The following is a 24596-nucleotide window of genomic DNA, read 5'->3' on the forward strand; positions in this document are numbered from 1 at the left end:
AGCTCACCAACCCACACACAGAAAAGAATCACCCCATCATCAAACAGAGAGAGAGAGAGACAGAGACAGAGACAGAGACAGACAGAAAGAAGAAAGAGGAGTATACTTCTTTCTCAAACTCAAGGTGAGCTTCCACAAACTTTACAAGGTGACTACAAAATTAAGCTGTTGGACACCTTCACAGGGCAAATTCCAGACTGTGAAATGACGTACATAAAACCTGATGAAGGTAAACCAAAGGAAAAATCACATTTGATGGTGATGAACACCATAGCCAAACTCTCACATACCAAATTGAAGGCTTAGATTGGCATATATTCCACTCTTTTACATTGGATAATGCTATGATATTTTTCATAAAAGACTAATTCAATTGGTGCCAGAAGTTCATTATGGTTTTGTCTCATTTGCAAACTGCATTAGCCTTCAGCCACAGTGCACTTACAGTATGTTGTTAAAACTGACAGAACAAAATTGCATTTGTCAATGTAATGGAACACCAGAGCCAAGCCTTCTGAGTCCAAAGACTTGGCGAATTTCCAAACATACACTGAATTTACTGAATTTGTTTTTCATATCTTCAGCTATTTTTGATGCCAATTAAAGTTTTTGTCTCAAGTACATTAACCTGCTTATGCACTCCATATGATGTGTTAAAGCTCTGGCAACCGTGCTGCAAACTGTGATTTTTTTTTTTATATGCCAGCAAAACAGCACTAATTAAAATAGAAGTTTCATGGTTGAGTGATACTGTTACCCTTATAATTGCAGCTTAAAAGCATGTTGCAAAAATCCTATGTGGAATACATACTTTTATACACAGAACACAAATGTCAATATCTGCCTCTCCAAGATGATAACTTGCTGAATTATGCAACACAGTGTGAGGTCCATAATGCCATAATGTTTTGTTTTTTTTAATAGAAACTATGCATTATAAACTGCATGTATTCAGTAAATAGTAAGCTAATATTTCTGAACCACATATCACCTTAACACTTCTGTGGGTCATATAAGGTGTGGACAGTCATGAGCAGGCATGATGTGACACTTGTTGCCGACACTACATCCTACAGTCTGGATAAAGACATTCCGACTAGTAAACTTGAGGGAAAAGATCTGTCTGAATTACAGAAACTTCCTATCTTAATTTTTTACTTGAGATTTTTAAAAGATCAATTTCTTAAGTGAAATTACTACTAAATAACTTACTATTATTACTAAACACATTGAATAGGATTCTGTCTTATACAGAACATAGAAAAACAATTCCAAAACTTAATAAAAAACGTAACCTGCATAAATCAGTATTTTGGGTATGACTATTCCCAAATATAGTTACATCTGTTAAATTGTGAATTTGTCAAAACTGAGCTTTCTGAAGATTAAGCTGTCATGACTTTAAGACAGAAGCCAAACAGATATGTTTCTGGGAGGTTTGAAAGAGAGGACATCCACTCATGCAGTTGGTGAAATCCCTGTATTCTCCACCTATAGGCCGCTCTTTGTGTACCATACGATGCACAGTGCTGACCGATAGGAATACAGCCGCTTGAGCTCCATTGTGCGGTTCAATGTGTCTGCATTCACACGCACCACGGGCGCGCGCGCGCTCACTCACTCACGGCTTCATCAAATCCAATGCGCTGACGGCGCGAAATGCCCCACTACTCTGGACTCACAATAAAGAGAATGATCTCATAAACACACCCAAACCCAAACACACACACACACACACACACAACACACCCCACACACACACTCCCTTACTGGTCCTTCCACCAGTTTCAGAGTCGCGACGTGCACCCAGCTGTGATGGTCGCTATAAAATAGAAGCGCCAAATAATCATAAAACTCCTCGCCAAACGGGACTGACGGGCATCACTGTAAAGTAGGACAGTTGGAGATTCAGGTAAGATAAAGCTAGAGTAATAGATTTAATCCGTGTTTTATGTAAATTAAGAAGAAAAATAGCTATTAAACTAATAGCTATTAGAACTATTTAAGTGCCAAGTCAAACTTGGTCAGCTTGAATGTTGTGTTTGGGATATTGCCTAAATAGCCTATATTGCTAACAACATGAGTTGTCATTTGAAGTTCTTATATAGGCCTATAAGTACAATGCAGAAAACAATCATCCAAGCAAAGAATGCTGGAACATACTGTAGCCTTTACTGTTGCAATATGCAATATATTATTTAAGTAACAGGCTTTAATTACTCTGCAATCAAAGTAATTTTTTTCTGTGGACAAGTTCGCTAAAATATTGTGCTATTATGTAACATGTCTCTCACAGAACTCAAATTGGTGTTTCTCACTGGTTATTCTTCTGAATGATTACCTTCCCTTTTCTTTCCTGGGAACTGCTGAGCATATAGCAATATATTGCCAAATGTTCACTGCAAAAAGTTTGCACAAAAGTGATACAAGAGAGATGAAATCCTTATCAGAATCAAGTATTCTGGAGAGCTGTGTAAAAGAAATTGATCAATGTAAAATTATACAAAAATTATAAATACTTCTTTTATCCATTAGCAGTCCTTATATGAATTGTCTAAAATGCCCAAATGCATGTCATTCATACAATATGTCAGTATGTAACAACTGTGCATGTCCCAAAGTTTGTTTTATAGTAAAATACATTTGAAGAAGTTTTCAGCCTTCCCTTTTGTGCAGGAAAGAAGATGAACAAAGTAACCAAGATCCAAACAAACCCATCAACGTCTGGGATAGACATGGCTCCTTGCTTTAAGGTAAAAACCTTTCCACGCTTTCTCAAATGTAAGAAGCACAAAGAAAGAATGAGTAAGAAACTATTGATTCTTTGTCTGAGAGTGAGAAACAAGGCGCCAAACCATCAATGATTCGACAAAGGCTTCTGCTTAGGTATTGATTTTGAGACTGCATAGATGAATGCTTTGTGAATGGTTGCTACCACTTCTTCTTGTCCAAGATGTGCAGAATTCTGTATTATTCAACAGAGAGAGGACATAATGAAAGGAGTGGAGGCCTGTGGTTTGGTGTATAGGAGAGAGAGTTTTTCCAAATTAGATAATGGAACTGTGGCATGTGCGTGTGTGTGTTTGTCAGGTGACCGTGTTCGAGCAGGAGCATTTCCAAGGCAAGTGTCAGGAACTCACCTCAGAGTGCCGAAACATCCAGGAGCGTGGGTTTGACAACATCCGCTCTATCCGTGTGGAGAGCGGCGCGTGAGTCGCCCACTCTGTGTTAATGATTGCAAAATCTTGCCAGTTAGTAAAGAAATTACGCTTTTAGATGTGTTTGAAAGCTTTTAAGTGTTTCATCCTGAGATGATTTGTAAACTGTGATGATGATTTGGGAAATAATAACATATGAGAATGACTGAGCTGCCGTAGCTCAAGATTACTTATGTAGTTTCAGGCTTGTCTTTGACATGCTTCCTTTAGGAGAAGAATTTACTTAACGTAATACAAGTTAAAGGCTAGTTAACAAAGCTTATTATATAAGCTAAATACCTTACTACATGAAAACAAAACATCATATATTCCTCCAAACCGATTGTAAGTACTTTATACACTACCGGTCAAAAGTTTGGAATGGTTGTGTATTTGTATATATGGTATTGTATCATTGTTTCTACAAAAAAAAACCTAGAAAAAACTGTTTCCAACATTGACAATAATAATAAATGTTTCTTGAGCAGCAAACCAGCATATTAGACTGATTTCTGAAGGATCACGTGACACTGAAAACTGGAGTAATGATGCTGAAAATTCAACTTTGCCATCACAGGAATAAATGACATTTTAAAATATATTAAAATACTAAACACTTCTTTTAAATAGTAATAATATTTTACTATATTTTTAATCAAATAAAAGCAGCCTTTGGTGAGCAGAAGAGGCAACATTAAAAAATATCTAAATTATTCCAAACTTTTGACCAGTAGTGTAAATGTTTTAATTCTCTTTAATTCTGTGCAGCTGGGTGGGATACGAGCACCACGACTTCCAGGGGCAGCAGTTTGTCCTGGAAAAAGGAGAATATCCCCATTGGGATGCCTACAGCGGCAGTCTGGGCTACCATGTGGAAAGGATGATGTCCCTGCGCCCCATCTGCAGCGCTGTGAGTGTGTGAGCGCATACTGATGCCCTCAACTTTTATTCTCAAACTTTTCCTGACTGACAATAAAACGAAAAGAGAAAATCTCATAGGCTTACAATGAAAGACAGAGCTGAGCCATATCCAGGGACTATTCTGACTTTTTTGGATAACCACGTAGCAACAGGCAAAAACACCTTAGCAACTGCAAATCAAAATCAGAACACGTTAGAAACCGTATATATAAACTCTGCAGGACAGTGGCCCTCCAGGACTGAGCTTGGTTGGACACCCCTGTTTTAGATGGTTTTGAAGTGCTCGACTTCATTCAAACAAACAGGTGTCTCTCATCAAAACCATCTCTTTAAAGCTTTTCCCCCCATTTCCTTCCAATCTCTCTCTCCATTTGTAGGTCCACCAGAGCAGTCACATGGTCATCTATGAGAAGGACAACTTCCTGGGCCGCAAAGTAGAGCTGTGTGACGATTACCCGTCTCTGCAGGCCATGGGCTGGTGCGACAAGCAAGTGGGCTCCATGCATGTGCAGAGTGGCGCGTGAGTAACGCTCAACAAAACACCATTAGTGCCAAACTACTGTTCTCCTGAACATTTCTCATGCTCAACAGCTGCGCTGACAATACACGTACACGCAACACAGATGAGACCAGCGTCATTAGCTCACATTGCATAGTATCCAGTCCTTGTACTTGTGAAGTGTTATTGATTTTGCATTCACAAAACAGTCCAGTGCAACATACCGTCAGATAAGAGATCACAGAGATCATGCATCACAGCAATATATTTCCTGTGATCGCCTCATGTTACGTAATGTTATGTCAACCTTCCAGTGCACATCATCACAGAAACTGATCATTAAACTTTCGTTTCGCATGGCGAATTTCCAAGCAAAAGTCTAATTATGATTATTTTTACTCATTACATAGGGCAATTTTAATCGATTCTCATTTTGAAGAATTGCTTTCAGTTGATGAATGAACCAAACTTTGTAGCGCACCTCCCATCTATTAAATCACAACAAGCTTTGTGCTTTGTTACTTCTGAAATGAAACATCTCAGCTTTCAGGTTCTGTACATTTTATTACATAATTCAAACAATAAATACTTTTTTGCCGCTCTTTCATATAGCGCCTTCAGTTCAAGCGAAGCTGCATGTATTGCTGCATGGCTTTACTATTAGTTACAACATGAATGAACATCAGAAGGAATGTTGAAAGATACAGTCCAACTAAATCTGTATTTTGTCTAATGTAATCGCTCAATCAGCGTTTGAACCGCGGAGAGACGTCAATAAAACAGCTTGTAAACAATGTCACGTGATCCTACATTTACCTCAGAAAAGCCATTCAATGTCCAAAAACTTGTTATAGTCTGCTAGAAAAAAATGAACTTAGAGAGAGTTTTGATAAATATGCACTATGTTGCATATTCATTGCATTTCGACTTAAAGGGATAGTTCACCCAAAAATGATCCCCTCAAGCCATCCTAGGTGTACATGACTTTCTTCTTTCAGCAAAACACAATCCAGAGTTATATTAAAAAATATCCTGGCTCTTCCAAGCTTTATAATGGGGGTGAATAGTAACTGAGATTTTGAAGCCCAAAAAAAGCGCATCCATCCATCATAAAAGTAATCCATACGGCTCCAGGAGGTTAATAAAGGCCTTCTGAAGCGAAGCGATGCGTTTTTGTAAGAAAAATATCAATATTTATAAACTATTTATAAACTTTATAAACTGTAATCACTGGCTTCCGGTAAGGGACGTATACAAGTTTAGTTCCGGCGGAAGAGTGACCTCTGACCCGATGCAGGACATATTGACGAACGTGGAAGTGCAGAGGGTAGAGCAAACCAAAACACCGATCACAAATCAGAAGTTTAAAACGAGAATTTTTTTAAAGAGAAATGTCGGAGGAGCTTGAGTTTGTTGCCCAGCCCTATTTGTTTGAATCACGAGAGGTGTCTATTCTCACCTAAGCTTACGCTTACACCAGAAACTTGACTCTCTCGTGAACGCGCGGTCGGACGTTACCGGAAGCCAGTGATAATAGTTTATAAATTATGCCAAGTACTGTATCTGATAGGCCCCAGTTAATCGCAAACTTGTGAATCGAATCGTAAAATTTGTGTCAATGCCCAGCTCTAATATTAAAATTCGAATGCACTTTAGAATCCAGCTGCATTTGATTCAAGATACTCTTCTTCTATTAAAACACTTTTTTTACATTCCCTCTCCAAACAGCTTGTCATATTTTATCCAGTCGCTGCATCTCATTTCTTAGCTTCATTTTTTTTTTTTTGACCTCTCCATCTGTCTCACATCCTCTATTTCCCTGCAGCTTTGTGTGTTACGAGTACCCTGGCTATCGAGGACAGCAGTACGTTATGGAGTGTGACAAGCACAGCGGAGACTACCAGCACTGGAAGGACTGGGGCTCCCACTGCCAGACCCCTCAGATCCAGTCCATCCGCAGAATCCAACAATAATGCCTGATGGGAAAAACGGAAGGAAATGGAAAGTGTGCAGAGTGAGGAAGCAGAGGAGTCGTGTCAATCATTCTAGCAGCAGTCACTTTATGAGGTGCAGTGTGGCAAATTGTAAAACCTTTACTGGTTGCACGTAGTTTCCACTTGCGGTGCTCTTGTACTACACAAAAAACAAAACAAATAAATGTTTAATGACACGCATATACAGACACACATCAATGCTCTTTTATGAACTCATATTGGTAAGTGCACAGAAGCACAGTGGAGGACACCGGGGAGTCAAGATCAGTAAATCAAGGCAAGATGTATATCTTTATATGCAAACATGTCATGCCGTGTGACGTTTGAGTGCCATTTGGGGACAGATGGGAGTGTGTTAGACCGTTCGGAGGATGACGGTTGACTAATAAATGCATACTCACCTCAAACTAGCATATTTGGTCTTTTTGTCTGTTTGCGTGTAAACTGATGGCATGTAAGTGGCCTCTAACCAACTGTAAATTATAGTAACTGTCCTCAGTACAATAAATAAAAAAAAACAGGTAAAAAATATTACAGATTATATTATATAGTCTTATTATAAAATGGATACAATATCGTAACAACTGACATGAAACACCTGCAATGCTGGTGTTTCAGTATTTTCAATTATTTTATAATATTCCATAAAAAGAATAGAATTATTCAATGTATAATATCTAGTAAATGCTTTAGAAATATAACAAGGCTATAACAATATTACATGCAAATATAAATGCAGATTCAGCTTTACTGGAATCATGTGGAAGCAAAAATTTTTTTATGATTTATATATTTAATAACTGTTTCGAAGAGAAAGAAGGTATGTACTTTTGTAACATTTTAAATTCTAATTTAGTCTTGACAAAACAATGAATTCGTTAAAAAAAAAGAAAGAAAAGAAAAACAATCCTTCAGTCCAGATCTGCAGGTTTAATATTATTGATGAATATATGATGAAATGACATGATGAAATAGCATTTTCAGTTTGTGAGTCAGCACACATCAATAAAACATTCATATGCGTGGTTTAATATACAAAACACATTTCTGTTCAGTCATGCATCTGTTGTGTGTCTCCAGGTGCTTTAAAAACAATCCCCACTAGTACAAAGTTAGCACATTTAGAGAATGATTGGTGTATTTTATTTATGTTTACTTAAGCTTTCTTAGGTAAACTAAATTTGCTTTAGTTTCATTAGTAAATCACCCGTTTGGGAAAATTTCAGCTGTGTGTTAGTTTCCCCCCCAAAAAAATTCAATTTGGTCATCATTTATCACCCTCATGTTGTTCCAAACCAGTATGATTTTTTTTATCTTCTGCTTAACACAAAATAAGATATAAAAATAAAATAAAAAAATCTTCCCTTGTGTTCAGCAGAAGACAGAAATTCATACAGGTTTTTAACAACACGACGGAGAGTAAATGATGACAAATTTTTCATTTTTGTGTGAACTATCCCTTTAATTGTTCTTACTGGCGGTTTAATGTGTTTTTAAAGTAACACTAAGTAACTTTTCAACCTTCATAATATATTTCCAAAATCCTTGTGATGGTACATCGACTTAAAATAGGTTGAATGACACGTCTGCCATAGCCTGACGGGGTTTGTATAGTTTTTAATCGTACTTTTAAACTTCGGGGTTCGGGTAGTAACCCCTGCGCACAAAAAGAACTACAAAATTCGACTGCTTTACGGCATAGGCTACCTCACTTCCCCCAACACGTCCTCACATGCTGTTGGACTTGTAAGTATATTGCTTATATTGTATATCACTCGGACAAGCACCTGGCGTTCTTGTTGATGGATTAGTAGACATCTTCGGAGGCTAGCTTAGCTGTGCTTGTTCGATGTCCGACGATTTGTAACGCGTTGTGTTTATTCCCCAATCGAACTCGTGTAACTGTCTGTCACACGTTCTACCGTCCACAGCATTACTTGATAGACAAAAATAGGACAAGAATGAGCGTCAAACAGAAACAACCCGCTGTTCGAGGCGCACATACAATACAGACTGCCGAAAGTTAAACAGGGCGCGCGCAGCTCTTAAAGGGGCCACACCTTATTTCCACTCGTTACAGCTTCTATCCGACTGAACGGGGACCGGTATACAGGGGGGAGGGAATCAGGCCGTGAGTGAAGAGACTGCTCTGCGTGAGTGGTATTTACGACAGTAACGTTAAATACAAGTAGTCCACAGCGACTCTAGGGGTCGTTGTTTGACCAAAACGGAAATCCTACATAGTGGGGCTTTAAAGGGTTTTCAGAGCGAGACGCGGAAGCAACGGTCAAAAAAGTCCATAGAGCCCGTGTTTACATAAAAACCAATGGAAAAGCAGAGCAGTGAAATGCAAAAACATGCTTTCTGTGAACAGCCCCTAAGAATAAACTGCAAAAGCACCCACATCCAATGCAAATGAAAGAGAAACTTACTGTACACTAAATTTAACTATTATATCATTTTGAATTATATTCATATTATAGCACATCATAGCTTGCTTAAAAACATTCTAAAAGCAGCATTTTACATCTCTTTATTACAATATTTAAAATATATGAAAATGAAATGTAACACTTTTTGATTGGAGAGTTATTTGGTTCTTCAGTTACAATGAGGAAAACAGCCATGAAGTGGATGAAGAATTAATGCGCACGAATAAAAATTTGAATGAAATGCACAACTCGAGTGCTTCACCTTGACCAAGTTCAAAATAGAGAATATCCATTTCTATGGCAACAAACCACCTAACCTTACAAGGTATCAGCAGTTTCCTCTTTTCACTTCCCATTTCAATGAAACGCTTGTATCACTTCAATTTTTTTACTGTGGACAACTTTCTGACCTTCATTTTTTTCCATCGGTGGCCCACACTTTTTCTTTCGAAAAAGAAAAGAAAAGAAATCGGATTTAATCAAAAAAAGTCAGTAAACGTTTCCAATACCACTGCTTCTCTTTCAATCTTGCTATTCAGTATTTTACAACTTCCTCTCATCTTTCACCTCTCCTTTTCTAGTCCCTCGTGTGTTGGACATAGTCCTCTCTCTCTCCGGCCTGCTCGTAGGCAGCGTTGTCTTGTCTCCTCCGGCGGTCCCTAACCCCGCTCCTCTCTGGTCCCGGTGAACCCTGGGAATCGCCGTCTGTATTGTTGTCCTCCTCAACCAACATTCTCTCATCCTCTTCTTTCTCATCATCGTCAGCATCACTCAGGTCCGTGTCTGATTCATCCGAATTTTCTTCCTCTATGTATCGGTAACCTTTGACCTTTGAGGAACGGGATAGTAAATGCAAGACATTAGCAATGAGAGCGATATGGAAGTATAATAATGATAAAAGCAGAAGTTTAACCACCTGTAACAGTAGTCAAGGACAGGACTAAAAGGACAGTTTAGACACTTATAAACATTTGTGCTTCAACAAAAAATAGTAAGTGTAAGTGTATTTTTTTTGGTTTACAAATTGAGGATAGAGTTTACAGAACAAATGAATTCAACTTCTAACAATAATGTGTACAATATTTCTTTTTCTTTTAATAAATCTCCCACATACCCATTAAGGTCACCATGAAATTATTATTGTTTACAGAGTGTTGCAGTGTTTATTATATATGATTTATCTATGCACATAATTTTTTTAAATTTTATTCATGTGCACCTGTAATCTTTTATCAAAAACTTTAACCTCCCCTTCCTCTCGAAACAGCATCTGTTCTCTTCATTTTGTGTGTGGCTAATGTCCTCCACATCTGCCTGTAAACTTGCATTCTGATCTGACTCCATTTAGTTAGCAACACCCAACTTCATATGAACCGATCAATTCCCAAGGATGAAATCAAGTCCCGCCAAGCATATTTTTTTTTCATTCCAGAAGCCATTTCACTCGAATATATATCATGATCGGAAAGACAATACTATCGTAACCTCCGTTTCGTGGCGACTTCAATAGCTGAATTACCTTGTGTCGTGGGCGCGGAATCCGTGGCAACCTAAACGGGATTTTCTTCGCCAGGCGACGCTCCATCTGCACGTAGCATAAAGATGCCACTATCAGAGCAAACAACAGGAGTCCGAGCTTGGCCTTGGAAAGGGACCAGAGAAAACGAGCAGCTGAATTAATCTTTATCTTAAACCTTGATTTTTAATTCTGTGTTTATATGTAAACAAAAAATCTCCACATATTAAGGTGCAGTAACATATAACGAATTTGGCCTTTTGCCTTTTGAATTTTGCCAATGAAATAAAAGCCTTACTCGCATAGGCAATGCAGACCAAAGGTAGACGATGAAGATGGCAATGGCCTGCCACCAGTGGTAGATGGTGTAAACAAAGTCTAGTCGCTCCTTGTCTTCATACAGCATCCCCAGCAAAACTACACACGACAATGTTATGTTAAATGTCATATCATTAATGTGATTGCAATCTAACCTCTCCCAGAATCAGTCTAGATGGCTATTTCTTGTATTTTTGTTCTACTTCCTGTATGTTTTGAATGTATAAATGCCATTTGTACTCACTGCTCAGTCCAGTCTTGTTGAAAGCAGTGCCCAGACCCCAGAGGGCAGCGAGCACCAACAGATACGGAAGATAGCTAGGTGTTCTGGGTTGGGGCGACCAGCACATTAGGGTTATGATTAGCACAAAGTGCACGAAAGCTCCCGACAGAAGAATAACCGGCCTGGGAAAGCGCAGCAGCGTCAGGGCCAGGCCAGAACAGATTGAGGATGACAAACCATACACCATAACCAACAACCACAGCTTCTCTATCCCGACCGAACACACTCCATATGACTGAGAAAGAGAGGGATAAAAAAAAAAAAGAGAAAATCTGTTACTTTAATAGCATAATTAACCTAAATACCAGGCAAATTGGTTTACTTGCTTTTCGTAGTTGCTTAAATGGATAGTTCACCCAAAAATGAAAATTCTTTCATTATTTTCACAAATTAAGATTTTTTTTAATGAAACCTGAGAGGTTTCTGTCCATCCGTTGATGGTCCAGATAACCAAAACTTAAAAGATTCAAAAAGGTCATCAAGGCATCATAAAACAAATCCATATGAATCAAGTGGTTTAATTCAAGTCTCGTGAAGAGATACGATCACTTTATATGACAAACAGATTTAATTTAGGCTTTTATTTACATCTAAACAATGATCCACAGATACATATGGTAAACGTGGAAGTTGAACCAATGAGGTTTGTTCTGGCATGTGACGCATCACACAAACTTCCATGTTTACCGTATGTGATTTGCTCTGTGTGTGTATTTATATGTGAATAAAAGCCTAAATTAAATCTGTTCATCATATAAAGCGATCGTATCTCTTCAAGACTTTGATTAAGTAGCTCTGTTCATTAGGGTTCATTTTATGATGCCTTTATGACCTTCTTGAATATTTTACCTGGACTTTCAATGGAGGGACAGAAACCTCCCAGGGGTTTTTAATAAAATTATCTTGATTTGTGTTTTTAAGATTAACCAAAGTCTTATGAGTTTGGAACAACATGAGTGTGAGGTAAATATGGACAGAATTTACATTTTTGTGTGAAATAATAACCCTTTAATTACGGAAAGAGGATTAGGGCCAGGCAATAATAAAAAAAATAAAAACCATCTCGAGATTAAAGTCATTATAATGCGAGATTAAACTCGTTAAATTTCGAGAAAAAAAGTCGAAATGAAATGTAGAGAATAACGCATTTGATCAGTGTTCATTGCATAGCCTACTGATAGAGGACATGGCAGAGTTGGATCACTTAGTCAAGCTATACTTTAGACTTTCTTTCAGTAACAAAGAATAGAACATTCTTAGGTCTAGGTCGGCTAGGTCTCTTTAGAAGAAAAAATCAGTCCAATTTGCGCAATGTACTCGCTTTTGTCCAACATGAAATTCATCGAGGTTTCGTGGTTTCCATACCATAAGACGCATTATTAAACTTGTTGATCCTCAAGGTGTGGAATTTCGACGAAGGAGAAGCTTGAGAAGATGCCACTTGCGCTGGCCCAAATGCACTCTGGCATCTATGATAAATTAAAACCGTACGGCATTGCCATTAATGGCTGTATAGATGGTTACAGTCGTTACATTCTGTGGATGGAGGCGTAGACAACCAACAACGATTAATAATGCGTCTTATGGTATCCTGGGAAACCACGAAACCTCGATGAGGTTGATATCAGTAGGCTATGCAATGAACACTGATCGAATGCGTTATTCTCTACATTTCATTTAGACTTTTTTTCTCGAAACACAACGACTTTATTCTCGAAATTTAATGAGTTTATTCTCACGATTACTTCGACTCATTTTTTCGAAATTTAACGAGTTTTTTCTCGAAACACAACGACTTTATTCTCTAAATTTAATGAGTTTATTCTCAAGATTGTATTTCGAGTTTTTTCTCGAAACACAACGACTTTATTCTCGAAATGTAATGAGTTTATTCTCAAGATTGTATTGCGACTTTTTTCTCGAAATTTAACGAGTTTTTTCTCGAAACACAACGACTTTATTCTCGAAATGTAATGAGTTTATTCTCAAGATTGTATTTCGACTTTTTTCTCGAAATTTAACGAGTTTTTTCTCGAAACACAACGACTTTATTCTCGAAATGTAATGAGTTTATTCTCAAGATTGTATTTCGACTTTTTTCTCGAAATTTAACGAGTTTTTTCTCGAAACACAACGACTTTATTCTCGAAATGTAATGAGTTTATTCTCAAGATTGTATTTCGACTTTTTTTCTTGAAATTTAACGAGTTTAATCTCGCATTATAATGACTTTAATCTCGAGATGGGTTTTTTTTTTTTATTGCTTGGCCCTAATCCTCTTCCGTATTTAATATTGTAGAATGGCAACATAAAAAACTAAAGAAAATATTCAATGCTGAAAGCTGACACTGTGTGACTTTTGGTATTCAGATTTGAACTGTATATTTGAATAACGTACAGATACACCGTCTATTTTCTCTCACCAGTATGAGTCCCTGCACGGCGAACAGCACTTCAAAGCCAGAGTAGATGAAGAACGGACAGAGCAGACGGATTCGGTAGTCACGTAAGTGCTTGAAGGGCAGCTGGAATATGTTCCCCCAGCCGATGCTGCGAAGGTCAATTTCCTCTGTGGGCCGATATGCAGCTCCACACAACACCAGGAACTATTTGGGGAACATTGGAAGCACACTGTTAAAAGGGTTCACTCAAAAATGAAAAATCTTTAATGTGGAACACTCATGCAAGTCTTCAGAAACCATATGATAACTTTGTGTGAGGAACATACCTAAATATATTTCGCTGATATCAAACGAGGGCAAGATTTTTAGTTAACTTAATTCAGGGTTATTATAGTTAACTTAAACTAAAACCATTAACTAAAAAACATTTTTGTTGCTTAAAATAAAATAAACTTCAACTGAAATAAAATAAGTTTTTTAAATTTTATTTTATTTCAGCTAGTTCTCAAGGCAAATTTTTCTAATTAAAATTCTTAAAAAACTATATAGAAATAAAAATGACAATATACAAATAAAAACTAATTTAATATATTAATAAAAAAAAAAAAAAAAAGTCAAAAGTTTTAAATTCAATACCAAACATAATTGATGTCAAACCTGATTTGATGCTACAACTTTTAAAGGTACACTATGTAACTTTGGGCCATCTAGCGGTTAAAAAGCAAAACGGCATGTATTTTGCGGAAGAACATTGTTTTGGTTGTGCTTCGGCTCTGTGTGACTGTGCGGATGAATATGGTTATCCTACTGCTCATAAAACATTCAAAACTAAAATATATCCAGTTTAGATGGAAAGGATCTCAAGCTGACCAGCTGACTTACCGTAGCTAAACCCATTAATAGACACGGTACATATGTGAAAATAAATTCCAGCACAGCGCTACAACAACCATTATGAAATGACCCTTCACAATAGATAATGCTTTACAATGAACTCTGTTAGAGAGCTACATATGGGAATTTACGGTATGTGTTCAGTAAAATAACTTACTGATAAAAGCGCCATTTTCACGTCGCTTTTACAACATTTCAAATCCCTCAGTTCTCGCCATCTCCGAAAAGCCAAACTAATGTTGATTCTGGTTTTATCATGAGCTCTGTCACTTTCTCTTTTTGCCAGCAGACTCGCCTCTGTTCTGCGGGTTTTTTTAAGACAGATGATTCCCCGGAGGTTGGAGATTTAGCTGCTCAATGTCAACCTTTCTCGCTCGTTGTGACAACTAACCTATGAAGCCGAAGCAACTTTTCTCTATTTACAGATGTGACGAGACATACACGAACGAGTGATGCAAGTACACAATTTCGCATGAAAAACATCCCGCTTGGTCTAAAATATAAATACTTATAATCGCACTACAATAGTGAATCAGGGTGATGGTGTATTGAATCATTATTTAGATTTTGTTAATAAAAAAAAAAAAATCAGTCACACTTTTTTTTAAGGTGTCCTTGTTACAGTGTAATTAAATAAGTACTGAGTAATATTAATTAACAATATGTACTTTAGGGATTTGGTTGGTATTGTGTTAGTTGCTTGTACTTATGCAATTTACTGGTACTGTTTTACTTTAGTAATAAGGTCAAGTGTTACCAGAAAATCTTATGGATTTTGAATAACTTGAGGCTAAATGAAAGATTTTCATTTCTAAGGGAAGACATGCCTTTTTAAAAAAAAAATCTATATTTACAAAGAAAAAGGCCTCAAACTTTGGCTCAATTTGAAATGTCAATGTGAGAGGACTATCAAGGTCAAACTGTTGTTGGCTATAAACTGTATCTAGTGTTTTACTCACTGATTTAGTCCTAATTTTGGGGGGGTATTTAAGATCACGCACAGAATAGAGATGTCGAAATGGTGATAATGAAAATGATAGTCTTACAATAAGCATGGCAAGGAAGGCTGCTCCCATGAGCACACTCTCCACCTCGATGAGCAGCAGAGAGCGAGGCAAACTGCGCAGAACTGTCTTATTGAAATTCTCTATCACGCCTTTCCCACCAGCTCCTGAGAGAGAGAGAGAGAGAGGATGAGAAAAGAGAAAATAATGTATCTAACAAGACTGCAAATGTGTTCAACTAAAATTTGGTCTGGATGCATAAAGTTTAATAGACTTCAGGCTGCATCTTTCAGGTTTTTCGCTATACAATATGGCAAGTGGGTGACTGCTGGTGATTTGGCGTGATTGGCTATTTTGCTATTTCAAAAACTGGTTTAAAAACAGCCTTATCGTCATCTCTGCTGAGAGCCAGGAAGAGCCAGACACTGCAGAACATTGAAGAGCAGATGTGCTGACGCCCTGGTTTGCAGCAAGTCAGAAGTGTGAAGTTTATAATTGCCAAATTACAGATTTTTTTTCCCATCAGATCCAACTGACCGTAAATATTCTTGACACATTTTATTTTGCGAGATATGTTCTCATTATCAACACATGGAACTAACACATATTCAAGATGGTTTTGATACGATTTTTTAATTGTTTTCTTTGGTGTTAATTGGACTTGACTGAAGTGGATTTCAGGAATGTAAATAATGGGCAGTTCACTCACTTTATTTATGCATAAAGTGGCCATATTTAACATAATATATTCATTTAATTGATGAACAATGCTGATTTTTTTTTTTATCATCCAAATTTTTTTTAAGAAGCACCATATCAGCATAATAAAATGATTTCTGAAGGATCATGTAACACTAAATACTGAAGTAATAATGCTGAAAGTTCAGCTTTGCCATCACAGGAATACATTTATTCAAATAAAAAACAGATCTTTAAAATTGTAACAATATTTCACAATATTACTGTTTTTTGATCAAATAAATGCAGCCTTGGTGAGCATAAAAGGCTCCTCTAAAAACCCTTACATAATCGCACTGACAAACTTTTGAATGGCAGTGTATAAACAAATAGCATTTGGTATGATAATTTATGTAATTCATACATTTATAAGAATGGCTTATGTGTCAATTCTTTTTGGGGCCATCGCACATGGAGATTGCTCTTTTTCTGTCACTGAGTAACTCATTTTCAAGTCTTGTAGAGCTGGTGTTCAAACAACAGCTGTTGAGGTGAGATATTGTTTTTCCACAGTGTCAAAGTTTTTCTTGTTTTTAAGTTTTGTTGCTCCCTTATAAATATATCTATCTATCTAGACCTTATGCTTGGTGCGGTAGTTTCATCTATTTTTTTTATAGTTATAACTTCCAGAATTATCCAACAAAAGAACACTTTTTTAAAAGTCTCAAAGAAAATCTTGAGTACTTTCTAAAGTTATTTTTTAGCTGTTCTAGTTCTACGTGACTGATTCTACATGAATCAAGCATGTCAAAAACTCCACAAAAGGACACGAGAACTAATACAATGCAAATGTCATACTGAGCACCTAAAATGTCAGCGTGTAAAGCTAAAAAGAGGACACCACTGAGAGAGAGAGAGAGAGTTTTACCACACTGTGTGACTTTGAAGAGAGTGTGATTGTAATCATTCAGATAGTTATTGAGGAAGAGCACCATGGGGAACTCGGCGAACACGAAACTCAGCTGCAGGGAGAGAAGAGAGACAGAGAGTGAACTCTATAAATAACTGCATGTTAATGCACAAACCCACATATGCAGCCGGCATCTGACACATACACACACACACACGCACGCAGCTGTGAATACACACAAATACTTTAGTTATGATGGCAAAGGCGAGAACACAACTAATCGCAGGCTAACTATTACTGCTTACAGCCTTTCACACATTTTAAGAGTGCCTTGAAACTGCTTATATTAACTCACATGGAAAACAATGTAGAAGACGGACTGGAAAATGATGATGTAAGGATGGAAGGCTCCTTTGGGGGGCTTCTTCTGCTCCTGGACATGTTCGTCCTTATAGTTCACATACTCATAGTACTGCTGGGCCATTCTGATAAGCACAAAGGTGGGAAGTTAGATACAAATAGATTTATGAGCTTTTGCTTAGACAATGTGAGGAGCTGAGAACTGCTAGCTAAATAATCAGAAAAATAATGACCAATCAGGTTTCCTAAATACTTCCAGTCTACCAACGCACGGATTTGATTGGTTGAGTTGATGTTGCACTATTAGAAATCAACCAACAAATGGCTTACAGTAACTGCTAAAACTAGGATCATTGTTTGTTTTGAAAATATTACACACAGCTAAGGATTCACCAGTTTTATAATTCTGCCCGATACCAATAAACAAATACCAGTAATTATTGAAGAGATACATTTTAAAAATCTCTTATATTTGCCAATAATCCATATGGTAACAATAAATCATGCATCACAGCTGCACCTTTAGTTTTGCTTTATTTTGCAATATTATGCTAAATGAATTAGTGCAATATTAAGTAGTAAAATAAAGTACTGCAAATGCCTAAAAACATGCTTAAAATGATTGACATACAGTACCGTTCAAAATTTTGGGGTTGGTAAGATTATTTTTGAAAGAAGTCTTTTCTGCTCACCAAATTTGTTAGATCAAAAATACAGGGTGGGCCATTTATATGGATACACCGTAATAACATGGGAATGGTTGGTGATATTAAAGTCCTGTTTGTGGCACATTAGTATATGTGAAGGGGCAAACTCCTCAAGATGGGTGGTGATATATACATATACTAATGTGCCACAAACAGGACTTTAATATCACCAACCATTCCCATGTTATTACGGTGTATCCATATAAATGGCCCATCCTGTACAATAAAAATGGTAATATTGCAAATATTATTACAATTTAAAACAACTGTTTTCTATTTTAATATATTTTAAAATGTAATTTATTCCTGTGATTGTAAAGCTGAATTTTCAGCATCATTACTCCAGTCTTCAGTGTCACATGATCCTTCAGAAATCAGTCTAATATGATGATATGGAGCTTACAAAACATTTCTTAATATTATTATGAATGTTGACATTGTTCTGTTTAATACAGAATTTTCTTTCAGGATTCTTTGATTAATAAAAAGTTCAAAAGAACAGCATTTATTTGAAATAGAAATCTTTTGTCACATTATAAATCTTTTTTTTTTACTGTCACTTTCGATCAATTTAAAGCATCCTTGCTGATTAAAAGTATTAATTTCTTCCAAAATTAAAATCTTTTGAACGCTGGTGTGATCTACGCACCGCTTTTGAACACCCTCACCTGGTAATGTAGTTTCCCAAGGATGCCCACAGCGGGACAATGACAACACCAATGGCCACCGCTGATGGTACAAGAGTGTAGTATCGCTCCCAGTAATTGGTTGAAACAAAAAGAGCATAGATGCCTGAAGCTAGGAACATCATCCATTTAGTCCCCAGAAATCTGAGGAAGAAATTGAGAAATAAACTTCAATTAAAAGTGAAAGAGTGGCCTAACTGCAATTATCAAAAGTCATTTTTAGTTTCCACCATGGGTGTGAGAAGACCTTTGGTGCCAAAACTGCTCAAGCATTAAGTGGACAGTAGATGAAGAAGTGCTGCTAATAACAGTGTTGGTGGGCGACAAACAAACTAAATGAGAAAAGTGGAATAATGTAGTTTGCATGAGCATTACGAACAAAACAGAAATGCAAGGAAATACACTAACGACAGTCAGTATGCTACCTAATGAGCACCGGTGTGTAGAGCAAGCCGACGATAGGCGTAACGTTGATGCCCATCAGCATTTTGTTGTCGATATCCTCCAGCCCTAAGGTGCCATACTTGACCTCTCGGTACGTCTCATCGTAGTGCAGAATTAACTGCATCTGTAACAGACCTACAGAGAAACAATTTGTGAAGAAACAGGCACAACAATTTGTCAGCTGTTCCTCAGTGTCACCAAATGAGACATCTTTGAGCGTGTCTTTGCTAATAAACTTGCTAAAAAAGACCGGATGAGTGAAAAAATCACTCAATTATGCCATCCACAAAGCATGTCATATTCATTGGCACTGCATGGAAGCAGACACTGCATAATAAAATCACAGTGTGACATAAGTAGAGTCCTACTCAATGTCGTATTTACAGTAGAATCTTTTTATAAAACCGCGCACGCAGACTTTGAAGAGTATGAGGTTATCGCTGGACTGAATCATACAGCCTGTGGTGTGTGATGCGCAATGGCTGACCCATGTAAACACTGTAGATGATCATTCCTCCGCAACTGGCCCCCACCACGTTCTTCACTACACCCAGCCTCTTTCGTCTGTAGTACTTGCGCTCCTCCTCCTCCTCGTCGTAGTCAGGATGTGGGCCGAGAAACTCCTCCACCTGTTAGTAGAGGAAAGGGCCAAAAGTCAGAGACCACAGTGAAAATTCTTCTTTTCATTTAGACTTGGAAATGAGTGTCAGGGTTTTGTAAAAGTTAAACAAAGAAAAGTTTTGATGGAAAGTGAAGATGGACTATTGGAGATTCTGCAGTATTTAGCACATTTATGACATTGACCATTTTTTTATTCAACTTTTCACTCAAGTTGTTTTTGATAATGTATAGTACTGGTCAAATGTTTGGGCTCAGTAAGATTTTTTTAAAGAAATTAAAACTTAAGGATGCTTTAAATTGATCAAAAGTGTCATTTATAAATGTAACAATATATTATATAAGAATAATTGTTAGTATCTTAGACTTTTGAACTTTCGGTATATTTCAGTATATTTGATTCCTATTTGAGGCCTATTTAAAGAAAAGAAAAAACAAGGAGGCTGCAAGAAGACTCAAAATTATATTAAAATAAACTAATTCAATTCAAAGACGCAGAGCGTGTAAAATAACATAATATTTCATATTCTATTACCCTCTAAACAACTGTTGCTTTGATTGAAGAACACAGTTCTAGAAACTTCTAGAATCATTAAATTACCAGAGGTTAATTATCTAATCTGTTGATTTTTTTCTGCTAACAAAAAGTTTCAAGCCGTCTTGTCGTCATTACAGTAAAAGTACCAGAAGAAATATCATGCTACAAGCCGTGTAAAGGCAGTGTCTTTTGACAGAGCTCAAGCTACCTGTCCCTGAATGTTTCCTTCAGGACCGGGCAGCAGCACGTGATCATCTCCACCAGCAGGGGGCGCGCCGTTGACTTCAGCCTCGCTGTACACGTTATCTTCAGTGATCACTGCTGCCATCTAGCGGCCGCACTGCTCTCTAACCACACAAGAACCACGCAGGACAGGTAGATCACTGATAACGACGAAAATAAATATATAAGTGAAGCAAAGAAGAGCGAGAACAATATGAAAATGTTGCGATTGTATGGCTGTAATGTTATATAAAGTAATACATACATTTATTCTTGGAGTTGGAAAAGGTGGAAAATATAAAACAAGTGTACAAACCCAGTTCATTCGATGTCAGCACCGCTAACGTTAAATTTTAAAACATTTATAGGTAATGTTGTATATGCAATGAAGCTTGACGATGTCATAGGGCAAAGCAAACATTAACTAAGAAAATATAACTCACCAAACTGGTAACGATGAACTTCGCTACAGCTACAAACTCTGCAAAGTCTTTTAAACGATTAAAACTCAACGTTAAGAAACTTATATCGAGCCTCTAATAAAACTTTACCCTTTGAAACAGTTGCGTGAGGGTTTTATTAAGAAAGCAGAGAAGGAAATGAAAGTCTTCTCCCTAGTTCCCCATTTTCTTAAAGGGATAGTGCTTTGATATGTCGGCTATGCTCACACAGTATTACACAGGCAAATTGGAAGACAGCCTGCTTGTATTCTCTTGCACAATGTTTGTGAAAGGAAATTAATGAGGAAAAGCTAACATTTCTATCAACATAGAGACAGAGCGCATTTAGGCCACGCCCACACCCAGGGGGAAAACAAACCAACAGTCCCCATTGACTTTGCATTGCGAGAGGCTGCCTCCTTGTCATTTCTTGCTTCTAACAAAAGACAGAAAAATGCCTAAAAGCTGCTGTGTGACAAGGTGTACAGAAAACAAGGTAAAAAACCCAGAAATAAGTTTTTATAGCTCTCGACCCCAAAAAACGAGTGTTTAGGACATAATGACATATTGACATACACATGACATATTACACCATGACATTTATTTAACAAAAACTGTGTGACAAACTAAGTAGCATACACCCTTATTGCTACAAGCAGCCATTATTGGGGCCAAGCGCTAAGAAGAAAAAAACCATGCCAACATGGGAGTGTCGGACCAACTGCAACAATGAGCAATTAAAGACATTTTAAGATGATTTTAGGCAAAATGGGTGAAAAAGTCATATATACAGTCACTAATAATATGATTGAATGGTTTGTCACTTTTTACCAATACGTGGCGCAGTTAATTGATGTGGTGTAGTCAGGTGACAATGACACATACAAAGTTTGGTCCCAATATACATTTGGAGTACTTTCAGGGCATGGTAACGATGACCCATACGAGTTTCGTAATGATAAGCTAATGCGTTCATAAAGTATAGCATTTTATATCACAACATTGTATTGAAGTCAATGGCAATTTCATGTTTTGTTCTATTATAGCGCCAACAAGAGGCACAATCCCACTATTTTTTGTGTCCTCAGAGTGAGCCTGAGAGAGTGTGTGTCAAATTTGGTGCAAATATCTCATTTCGTTTTGGAGTTATATACATAATATGTATAAACACATAAAAAATGACCCATACCTGACTTTGTTTACATTTTCTTGCCACTTACTATTAATATTTTGACATTTGGGCATTAAAGTACAGCCAACACCTATGTTTCCGAACTTCCTATGGTGGTTTCGTCTCGATCGGTCTACGGTTTCGAAGATATTGGCAAATGTTTTTTTAAGCGCTAAATTAGAACGCTACACAAACCGTAAAGCGAAACCTAGCATGTTTGGTATCATTGGACTCGACAAGGACTCAGGAATCTAAGGAGATGACTCCCGTGAAAATAAGTCAACCACAAGTAAAAAATAAAAATAAAAAGGCCGACGCCTAAAATGGTCGATAATATGTAAATATATATATATATATATCAGAATCTATATATGAATCTAATGAGACCACTTTTATGATTTTTGGACAAACCGTTCAGAAGTTATAAGCAAAAGTAGCCATTTTTCGGATCTCCGGACCAGTAGGTGGCGCTGTGCCGAAACGCAGCATGTAGCCTCAGGTCATGCTTGTGATACATGTACCAAGTTTGGTCTGAATAGAATAAATTTGTGTCCAATTTAGGGTGCTCTAATAGTCAGTCAGTTTGCTGGTCTGGAGCATTCAGGTCAGGTGTGTGTTAACCCAATGCCAAGGAGGAAAGACATTAGCAATGATCTTAGAGAAGCAATTGAGTCGACCATGAACTCCTCTGTATACCAAAGTATTCTAGAGTCAAATGTGAGGTCATCTGTCCGACAGCTTGGCTGAAATTGGGTCATGCAACAGGAAAATGAACACCAGGAAAACTACATCAGAATGTCTGAAAACGAAAAGAATCAAGGTGTTGTACTGGCCCAAAGTCCAGACCTCTACCCGACTGAAATTTTGTGGCGGTACCTTAAGAGAGCTGTGCAGTGCATAAACAAATGCCCGCAAACTGTGAACTGAAGTAACGTTTTAAAGAAGAGCGGTCCAAAATTCCTCTAGAATGACGTGAGAGACTGATAAATTCATACAGAAAATGATTACTTTTCTGTAATCAGGTGTTCTACAAGCTTTTGCATTCTACAAGCTATAGTGTGTACTTAGATTGTCACACATGGCTTTCCCCATAAGGGGCTTTATTTTTGTTAAATAAATAATGTCACGGTGTAATATGTAATGTGTTGTTGTTCTTCTGAGGTTGTATTTACTTACATTTAAGACCTGCTAAAGACCAGATGATGTCCTGATATGTAAAACCATAGAATTCAAAAGGGTGTACTTTCTTTTTCACATGACTGTATATAGTGGAAGTATGTGATTTTGGATGCAGCCCATGTCCGCCAAGCTCCAAAAATGAACAGGAAATGTCCCATTGAATACTGAAGATTTGTTAGAATATAGTTAAAGAAGATGAATTCAGTGACACATCTCCCCAAAAAGACTTTTAGCATACTGACAGTCCAGCAGTTGGTGTTACTCTAAATGAATCCTCTTGAAACCTACAATCTCAACCATCGGGTAACACCCTGATCCAATTAAACACACACACACACACACACACACACACACACACTTTATACATAGTATACACACACTCCCTATATTTAAAAATGTATTGCTGTGATTGCAAAGCTGAATTTTCAGCATCATTACTCCAGTCTTCAGTGTCACATGATCCTTCAGAAATTATTATAATATGCTGATTTCCTGCTCAAGAAACATTATTATTGCTATCAATGTCAAAAACAGTTGTTTACAATTTTATTTCCAGGATTTTTTGATGAATAGAAAGTTCAAAAGAACAGAATTAGAATATTTTGTAAGTATATTATAATTTTTTACTGTCACGTTTGACCCATTTAATGCATCCTTGCTGAATAAAAGTATTAATTTCTTTAAAAAAAATCTTACTGACCCCAAACTTCTGAACAGCAGTGTATAATGGTACAAAAGCTTTCTATTTCAGATAAATGCTGTTCTTTTGAACTTTCTATTCATCAAAGAATCCTGAAAAAAAGTTGTACATAACTTTTCAACATTGATAATAATAATAATAACGTTTCTTGAGCAGCAAATCAGCATATTAGAATGATTTCTGGAGGATCATGTGACACTGAAGATGGAGTAATGATACTGAAAATTATGGGTAGGGAATCACATTATGAAATAAATGTTTTTCTTCAAAAAACACTGGGAAAAATTATTTGCCCCCTTTTATTAAATACTTTTTGCAACCTCCCTTTTCCAAGATAACAGCTCTGAGTCTTTTCCTATAATGCCTGATGAGTTTGGAGAACACCTGACAAGAGATCAGAGACCATTCCTCCATACAGAATCTCTCCAGATCCTTCAGATTCCCAGATCCATGTTGGCGCTTCTTCTCTTCAGTTCAGCCCAC

General features: G+C 37.1%; 2 protein-coding genes across 4 annotated transcripts; one reads left to right on the forward strand and one right to left on the reverse strand.

The window, feature by feature from the left end:
• Window positions 1-1728: 1728 nt before the first annotated feature.
• On the forward strand, window positions 1729-9512 carry cryba1l2 (crystallin, beta A1, like 2). Of its 2 annotated transcripts, none has more exons than XM_084402242.1 (6): window positions 1729-1912; window positions 2677-2753; window positions 3091-3209; window positions 3966-4107; window positions 4496-4638; window positions 6443-9512. In XM_084402242.1, exons 2-6 carry the CDS (start codon window positions 2685-2687, stop codon window positions 6588-6590), a joined length of 621 nt encoding a protein of 206 aa, XP_084258368.1. In that variant the 5' UTR covers window positions 1729-1912; window positions 2677-2684; the 3' UTR covers window positions 6591-9512. The 2 variants fall into 2 exon arrangements, with proteins under 2 accessions (XP_084258368.1, XP_084258369.1); XM_084402243.1 differs by having other exon boundaries at window positions 1735-1912; window positions 2660-2753.
• unc93b1 (unc-93 homolog B1, TLR signaling regulator) lies at window positions 7527-21378 on the reverse strand. 2 transcript variants are annotated; one of them, XM_084402234.1, is made up of 13 exons: window positions 21067-21378; window positions 20610-20748; window positions 19733-19874; window positions 19227-19380; window positions 18784-18945; window positions 17404-17533; window positions 17067-17160; window positions 15503-15627; window positions 13584-13766; window positions 11122-11395; window positions 10858-10976; window positions 10563-10685; window positions 7527-9872 (listed from the first exon to the last, which is right to left on the reverse strand). In XM_084402234.1, the coding sequence occupies exons 2-13, from the start codon at window positions 20727-20729 to the stop codon at window positions 9621-9623; spliced, it is 1878 nt and encodes a 625-aa protein (XP_084258360.1). In that variant the 5' UTR covers window positions 20730-20748; window positions 21067-21378; the 3' UTR covers window positions 7527-9620. The 2 variants fall into 2 exon arrangements, with proteins under 2 accessions (XP_084258360.1, XP_084258359.1); XM_084402233.1 differs by having other exon boundaries at window positions 20610-20784; window positions 21067-21373.
• Between the last annotated feature and the right edge of the window lie 3218 nt (window positions 21379-24596).

Source organism: Rutilus rutilus, assembly GCF_951802725.1.
Source record: "Rutilus rutilus genome assembly, chromosome: 2".
In the NCBI taxonomy this organism is placed as follows: domain Eukaryota; kingdom Metazoa; phylum Chordata; class Actinopteri; order Cypriniformes; family Leuciscidae; genus Rutilus; species Rutilus rutilus.

Coding starts and splice junctions, on each gene's coding strand:
- cryba1l2 (XM_084402242.1), top strand. CDS start 2,685: ATGAACAAAGTAACCAAGATCCAAACAAACCCATCAACGTCTGGGATA. Junction 2,754..3,090: donor ACATGGCTCCTTGCTTTAAG/GTAAAAACCTTT, acceptor TGTGTTTGTCAG/GTGACCGTGTTCGAGCAGGA. Junction 4,108..4,495: donor TGCGCCCCATCTGCAGCGCT/GTGAGTGTGTGA, acceptor CTCCATTTGTAG/GTCCACCAGAGCAGTCACAT.
- unc93b1 (XM_084402234.1), bottom strand. CDS start 20,729: ATGGCAGCAGTGATCACTGAAGATAACGTGTACAGCGAGGCTGAAGTC. Junction 19,875..20,609: donor AAGGAAACATTCAGGGACAG/GTAGCTTGAGCT, acceptor CTCTACTAACAG/GTGGAGGAGTTTCTCGGCCC. Junction 11,396..13,583: donor CCGTGCAGGGACTCATACTG/GTGAGAGAAAAT, acceptor TCTCTTTCTCAG/TCATATGGAGTGTGTTCGGT.